The 7,929-nt window shown below is 45.2% G+C and overlaps 1 protein-coding gene and 1 pseudogene across 2 annotated transcripts in view; both read right to left on the bottom strand.

The window, feature by feature from the left end:
* Positions 1-519: 519 nt before the first annotated feature.
* CD101 (CD101 molecule) overlaps positions 520-7,929 on the bottom strand; it is a 35,081-nt gene continuing 27,671 nt past the window's right edge. Inside the window, exon 9 of one of the 2 annotated variants that reach the window (XM_008580404.1) lies at positions 520-792. In XM_008580404.1, coding sequence (XP_008578626.1) covers positions 551-792 — 242 coding nt within the window. In that variant the 3' untranslated portion in view covers positions 520-550. The remainder of the gene's footprint in view (positions 793-7,929) is intronic. The other variant, XM_008580405.1, reaches the window with a different exon arrangement.
* Positions 5,953-6,664, bottom strand: LOC103596706 (annotated as a pseudogene).

Here is a 7,929-nt window from a genome sequence, read left to right as displayed (position 1 = left end):
GGCACTGTTAACCCCTCCTCCTCCAAATAACCACCACGGCCTTTTCTTTCTACCCAGATCTGCCAGGTCAAAGAAAATAAGGCATTGGCCAAGCACCAGGAGCCAGGCCTTTGACGGGGGAGAAAAAAGGGGGGAAAGAAGGGGAGTTTTGAGGCCTTGGGCGGCTGACTGGAGTACTGCTTCATGAAACAAAAAAAGAGTTTTTCCTCAGCAATTACTTACGAAGTTTTATAAAACAATGTGTCTGGGCCACTCCAGGGCTCTGCCAGGGACCTCGGTTAATCCTCCCGAGGCTGTGCGAGAAGAGGGACCTGAACCTCCAGGAGGCATGGTTAATGTAAATGGGGATGATGCTACCTAGCTCCTAGGGGATGCCAGGGGTGGATGAAGGGATACACAAACACACACGCAACAGTGTCTGGCTCTACGTAGGTTCAGTAATTGTTCTCTTGGATTTCTAAGTCACTTGCTGGAGGCCACAGACATAGTGATGGTCAGTCCAACTGAAAAGTCCCCCACTCCATCCACTGCTGCAGGTACCTCTCAGGAGTCAATTGCCTTCATCTTCTTCTTCGTCGTCCCGGCCTTTTGTGATCCTGCCTCCAGCCCCTTTCGAGTCCACCCAGAGAGCCTTTTCTTTTTGTGCATTGAAACTCAGTGTTGACAGCCTCCTGGTCTTCCAGAATAAGCAGAGGAGGGCAATGAGTAGAAGAATGAACAGGACAAAGGGGCAGGTGAGTAGGAAATAGAGCAAAGGTGCTGAGGAGCAGATCCTGGAAGGAAACGTGGGCTCTGCAACAAAAGGGGGAAATAAAGAGAATAAGTAGTTTCCAACTTACTCGTACTCATCAACTGTAAACGCTTCTGGGATTTATTGTTACAGGCAAATATACATAAAAATAATGGGGCCAAATAGCAGTAGGCCCCTAAATCACATGTGAAGAGCAGAGGACAGAGAGCGGGAGGAGAGGACTCCAGGAACGCAGCTCTTCTGATGCAACCCCCCTTGCCTGGCAATTTCCAGCCACTGGAGGTTCCAGTGACCTACTTAAAACAGCCCAAATGAAAAACAAAAAAGAAAACCCTTCCTTTAATCTTCTTTCCTCAGAAAAAAATATCTATAATTCAACCCTTGTTCTCAACTGTGTTGCTGGTCCTGAATTTTTAACTGAGTTATTCCCACTGCTGCTTCTGAAACACACATGCTGCACTGTCCTGTGACAACTGCACCCACAGTGAGCAACGCCTTCCCTCTCGACCCAAGCCTGGCTGGAGCTCTCGGCTGGTCCCCCATCCACAGCACCCTCCATTCACTCCTTGCCTGTGCTCTTCTGACTGCCGCTGCCGCCCGGCATGCTCCCTGCACCTAATCCTCAGGGTCCTTCTGGCCTAGCTGGGACCACACTTCCTCTCCCAGCTCGTCCTACCTCACCTGAGGCTCAGTTCTTCTCTGCTACCTGCTTCTCACACAGCCCTGTGTGTAGGCCTCTCAATCCCCTTTTACCACCTCCTTTGTTTCATTACAGTTGCTATGCCTGAGAGTTCCAATTGTTTCCACATCCCCTACAGTGCCTAGCACATGTGCTCAATAACTTTTGCTGATCTGAGTTAAATTGAATTGACTACAACCACATGGGCAAACGATACTATACAAAGGCATGCTGAAGCATACGATCATCTGGCAGCTGCAGTCTGCTGGGAAGCACTATCAGCACACAAACGCAGAGCACGCACAAGCAGCCAGAGTAGCCAGGGAGCCAGAGTAGTTGCAGGACTGCAAACACCACCGGTTCCAGGAAATAGTGCCCTGAGCTACTGCTCAAAGGATGGTCTATAGTCTTTTGAAGCAGAAAGACACATGCTTAAAGAGATACCAGCTATTAAGTGTAGTCTTCCAACTACATTTATTTATAACACATTTGAAAGCAGAGCTATTCTGAAAAATCTGATGCTAACAGTAGCTGTGCTTTTATCGGAAAATTGTAACGACATAAGCAATTTCTCCTTCAAAAAAAAAAAAAGGATTCATGAAATTATAGACTCTTAGAGATGAAAACAGGATTAGAGGTCATTTTGACCGACCTCCTTCTGCAAGAATTCCATTTTTGGCATTGCTGATGCATTTTACATGTTGAAGAATGTCTCTTTGATGGAAGTCAAGAAAGAATCTAGACATTTGTTCAACTCCTGCATTGTGAGCTGTTTGAGGGTAGAGGCTGTGTTATGTGCCTTCCTATCTTGTGCAGCACTTTGTCTGTAGGACCTCGAAGGCTCCTGATGAATGAATCAGCTACAGGGATGCATTCCACACATGAACCCAGGGATGGCTGCCGTCATGTTATACAAAGTAAAGATCATCACTGAACTTTAGGCTGGCACCTCTGAACAGGGCTGGCAAAGAGTTGCAGGGGTTTGAGATCTAGATTTTTTCTGGTCTCATTCGTAGTCTCCATCCTAAAGTTGGTTTTTGTTTTTAAAAGGTGAGTAATGATAAAGCTAGATTTTGAATTTGCTACCATCCCCTTTCCACATCTTATCTGAATCCTCTCCCAAATAATCCTGCTTGACTACAGTTACTCTCCCAGGTCTTATCTGAGTACATTTGAAGGCATGTGGTTAGGAGGTGGCATAGACTGCAATGCTGAAAAAGAATGGAGCCACAGCATCCACGTGTTAAGAGCCCTGGCCATGGGCCTTTGTGCACAGAGTAGTGAACGAGCACCTGCTGTGTCTCAAAGAGAGCTGGGTTCAAAACCTCACTCTTCGACTTACTATTATGGACATTGGATAAGTTCCTTATCCTTTCAAATCATTAGTTTCCTCATCAACCAAATAGGATAACAATAATTTCTGGAGTTGTGATGAGATCATGCATAATATAGCATTTAGCATATTGCCTAGAGCATTTGTTGAGTCAGCAAGTGATAAATATTAGCTAGAATGCTACTAAGAAAGCTAGAAAAATCACAGGCAACTTTCTCCTGAGAGACCAGACAGAGAATAGGGCCAGAGCCTGCTGATTCTTCACACAGGGACATAGGCTTGGCCATGTTCCTCCACAGGCTCCCTCTCTCCCTTAGGTCTCTGTCTCCTCCATCCCCAGATCTCTGACCAATTCAGCCAAGAGTCACATGATAACTTAGGAGGCTGTAGCTTCCTTTTCTAGTCGAGGAGTCAGAGAACTGCGAGCTGAGTCTGCGGTACCCACATATCGCAGTTGCCAGGATGCTGGTGTGATGCTGGCGAGATGGGCCTGGCACACAGGAGGCAGAAAGAAATCTGGTACTTGGCTTTCTGCCGCTGAGCCTCTAACCTTCAGCGTGAAGGGACTGCCAGAGGGTTTGACTATCTTAGAGGGGAGGAGGCTGCTCCTCACAGAGCAATCTGCCATCAAAGGACGGGGAAGAGCACTCTTCACAGTGCTGAATTGGCCAACAGCTAGCAACTGTCAGCTCCAGTGCTCCTAAATTACCTCTCCTGGGAGGGTAGTGTTTGCTCTGGATCCCATAATCACCCTTTCCCACCATCTGCCTTTCACTCATATCTGGATTAGAATTGGTGACATTCAAAACCATTAAGGTTTGGCATTTTGAATCAATCCAAATAAGTATCCAATGCTCAAAGTACAAGGCCTGCAAAACAGAGCCAAAAGTGTAATGAGAATACTTCATTACAAGGTTTAGTTTATAACTTGCTTCCACCCACAGCTAAACACAGCACGAGCAGCACTCGTTTTTGATATTACCAGAAATACTGACTTCAGAAGAAGAGAGAGATGGGGTAATGAGGGGCTACCAACTCCTCCCCCCGCCCAATCCAAAACGTAGGCAACTGACCATGCCACGTGTAGACATGTGGGACAGTTGGTTCCTGCCAAGAAATAAAAGCAAGGTCAGGTAACCTGATAACAAGTGCATCCCAGAATAAGTGGGCCCCTGACAGCGTCCTGTTTCAACACAGCTGAAGACTGTGCTCATTCTTTCATCAAGCATTTGTTGAGTGCTAACTGTTAGGCCTGCTGGAGGCCTGGGAAGCACAGATGGATGGCATAGCCCCTCCAGAAGCTTCAGTGTGGTAAGGACACGTATCTCCTTTAAGGATCTACCTTCTAAATAGATCCTTACCCAAATAAAACCTAGGAAATAGTAACAAGCACCACACTACTATAAATAATCCAGTCCCACAAAGCCTTATAGCCTGGCCTACCAATTAATCGTAGAGAATTTTCTAGAATCAGACATTTATGTCTAGGGTCTGAGGATGAGGTAGAGACTCAGGCAGGTGTAGTTCCTGCCCTGGCTTAGTCACTGGTAAGGAAGTTAGAGAAGAAAAGGCAGGGTCCATTCCCCCAGGAAAGGTCTCAACTTTTCTGCCTTTACTTGACCACGTGCTCCACAGTTCTATTGTGTAGTCCTGAAACTAACCCAACCTGGGATGGCCAGGAAGAGAGGGTGGGAAATCACTTAAAAAGTGAGTATTGGTGGCATATTATACTTGACCTGGATTTTGTTAACACAGAGAACTGGTGCTCACCAGGAGTGCAGTTCCACTGTGATTCAGTAAATATTTGCGTATCACCAATGAGTCGGGTGCTGTGCTAGTGCTGAGAAGGGGACACTTGTAGTCTTTGCCTTCTCGGGGAGTGTAGTCCAGCAGCGCCAACAGATGTTAGACAGGTAATTATAGGTGTGAAGGCTAGGAGAATAAGGTAAGTCTCTGAGGAGGTGGCAGTTACGTTGTTAGGTGAAGGGTTAGTTGATGTTGACCAGGGAAGGACAGCCTGGAGCATTCCAGTGAGGAGTGGCACATGCACGCAGGATGCTGGACTGTCAGTCACGTCTACTCTTCTACGCTGCACCTTCTCCTTCCACTGGCTCTTTCCCCTCCATGATGTAAATGTGCTCAAGTCCCAACTACCTTCAAACCAAAACAGAAAAAAGTGATACTAAAACATGTTCACTTATATCTTGCCATTTGTAGTCATCTTCTCTCTTTCCCTTTATATCAAAGCTTGTAAAAGAGTATTTTGTACTTACTATGCCCGTTTTCTTATCCCTCAACCCGCTGCAGTCTGACTTCTCTTGTTACTTTTCTGTAGCTGTCTATATTGTCAAATCAAATGGATACTAACTTTCCCATTCTTACCTTCTTTTTTTTTTTTTGTAGAGAGCATTATTACTCTTCATTGACACTTAAAAGCATTATGTCTATTATTAGGAATAATGTAATACCACCTCATTCTTATTATATATTGCAATCATCTATGTGATCATATATGTAAATACATATATAAAAATACAAACACTGCACGGTGACTAAGCAATTTTGGAATAAATCCAAGACTGAGTCACAGCATGCGTAAATCGTTTATATTTTAACTGCTCATTTATACCTGAACAAATTGTCATTAAGCACATTAGTAATCTTCAAATGATGTAATAAAAAATCTGGTTGCAGTATTTTATTATTTTGTTGAATTACATTTGAGAAAAGAAGCTAGCTGCTTCACCTATTTTAATACTAGTCTACTCTGGATCATATACAAATAACATGTATATTGGGCCGGCCCGGTGGCGCACTGGATAGTGCACCGCTTGGGAAGCGCGGCGGCGCTCCCGTCCAAGGGTTCGGATCCCACATACAGACCGGTTCCCGCTCACTGGCTGAGCGAGGCGCGGGAGCAACACCGAGGGTTGCAATCCCGTTGCCGGTCCCCGGTCCGGTACGGGGGCAACACTGAGGGTTGCGATCCGTTGCCGGACACAGAAAAAAAAAAAGACAAAAAAAAAAAAAAAAGAAACTTAAAAGATCATGAGTTCCCCATGAGAAGACATTATTTAGTCTGTGTCATTGGCGTGTATTTGCAAAACATTTTAACACTGCAAACATTAGAATTTTCGAGACTGAGCAGGGGAAAGGTTTATACTCCACTACGATGGTGCTGGTGTACTTCTACACAAGGCCTCTTAGTGACATTGCTCGATTAGGAGGTAGGGACTTATCAATGAACTGCTTGACATCTGTTATTCCCTGTTGACATGAACATCATGCCTTCATAAGTTTTAAAGGTTACATTGACTGGATTTACCAAGGTTTCCAGTTTTTCAACAGTAAGAGAGAGCCAAACATTAGGGGAACTAAAGGGTCACAATGTCCATGGCATTGGAGAATAGAAATATCTCTATTAGTGCCGCTGACAGGACCCTGTGGAGAGGAAGCCCCAAATGGGAGCCGGCAACTGGGTGCAGTGATACTTGCCAGTTTCTGCTGTGTGGTAAGAGCAGTACATAAAGATAAGCTCCTCCCTGAGAAAATGCTCCCAAAACAATGGTGTTAGAAGGAATGCCACTCTTCATCTCTTGATCTATCAAAGCTTTTACATTTTCTGCTGCCTGTTTAATTCCAGGTTCACCCTCCTGTGAATCTGGTGAAAGCCTAATAATATCAAACCAAGAAGGCAGAGCCATGTTCCTATTTAACAGAATGGGCATAACTGGTGCATGAGGGCAGATATATTGATATGTAGATTTCTGATACCTGCAAAGGCTTCTGCCCATCTGTGCCAGGTATATCCCTATCCATGAAGGACAATCACTGTGGTGGTAGCCTTCTGGGCAGTGGGCACAATGTTGGGGAGTGGAGAAGACCTGTTATTGCTGCACATGCACCTGCTCTGCAGACAGTGTGTCACAAGCAGAAGGGACAGCAGGTGCCCAGCCACAGCCCAAGGGCATGTGAGCAGCAAATCCCCCATTCTTTTTTTTTTTTTTTTTAAAGATGACCGGTAAGGGGATCTTAACCCTTGACTTGGTGTTGTCAGCACCACGCTCACCCAATGAGCTAACCGGCCATCCCTATATGGGATCCGAACCCGGGGCCTTGGTGTTATCAGCACCGCACTCTCCCGAGTGAGCCACGGGTCAGCCTGAAATCCCCCATTCTTATGTCAATTTTTGAAACACTGAGTCTCTTGACTCTCCTTTCCCTCTCGATACCCTCTCTGTCTGTGGTTTCTATGATACCACCAAACCCTGGTTGTCCTCCTGCTCTATTCCTTTCAGTCTCCTTCTACACAGGCTTCTCTGCTCCACTCGCCGCCCCCTACCCCCCATTATGGTGATATATCTCAAGGGCCCATCCTTGAGCATCATTACTGTCTATAAATTGATGACTTCTAATCTACAACTCTGGTGCAGACACCACTTAGAAGTCCTGATGTCTACTGGACAGATCTTCCTCAATAACTCACAAGTACTCCAAGCTCAATTCCAGCCCAGCTTACTCAAACGGGAACTCATCCTCCCCTCCAAACTTCTCTCATGGATTGCCTTGCTTGTAAATAGCCCCACTAGCCACCTAAGCCAGAATGCAGACATTAATCTTTGATCCTTCCCTCTGTTCATTTACCCTTCACATACGTCTAATCAGTCTCTAAATCCTGAAGATTACACTTCCTCATATCTAATACCTGCTGTTTTCCTAGTTCTCACTGGCACTGCCTTAACTCAGGCCTTCATCTCGTCTCACCTGGGTTCCTGCAGTTTCAAACAGTTCTCCCTGCTCTGTCTGCCTCCCCTCCAATTCATCTTTAATATTGCTCCCAGTGGGAACTTTCTAAAATGCAAATCTGATGTCACTCCCCCGCTTGAACTTTTTCAACGACATCTGTCATTTTCAACTGTCATGATGAAGTTCACCTTCCTTAGCTGTGTACATTGGACACATTTGAGACCCGTACCTTTCCCACCTCCCTAGTCTCATCTCTTACCTTTATACCATATAGGTGGCAGTTTCTGTCATCCTCAACTACGAGAATCTCCCAACATGAAGTTTCACATCTTATTATCATCTCGCATACCCTTTCCTTTTTCTAAAATACATTTCTTTCTTTTTTTTTTTTTTTTTTTTTTTTTTTTTTTTTTTTTTTTG

The sequence above is a fragment of the Galeopterus variegatus genome, unplaced genomic scaffold (assembly GCF_000696425.1).
Source record: "Galeopterus variegatus unplaced genomic scaffold, G_variegatus-3.0.2 Scaffold2079, whole genome shotgun sequence".
Classification (NCBI taxonomy): domain Eukaryota; kingdom Metazoa; phylum Chordata; class Mammalia; order Dermoptera; family Cynocephalidae; genus Galeopterus; species Galeopterus variegatus.
This window is presented reverse-complemented; position numbering and strand designations above follow the sequence as displayed.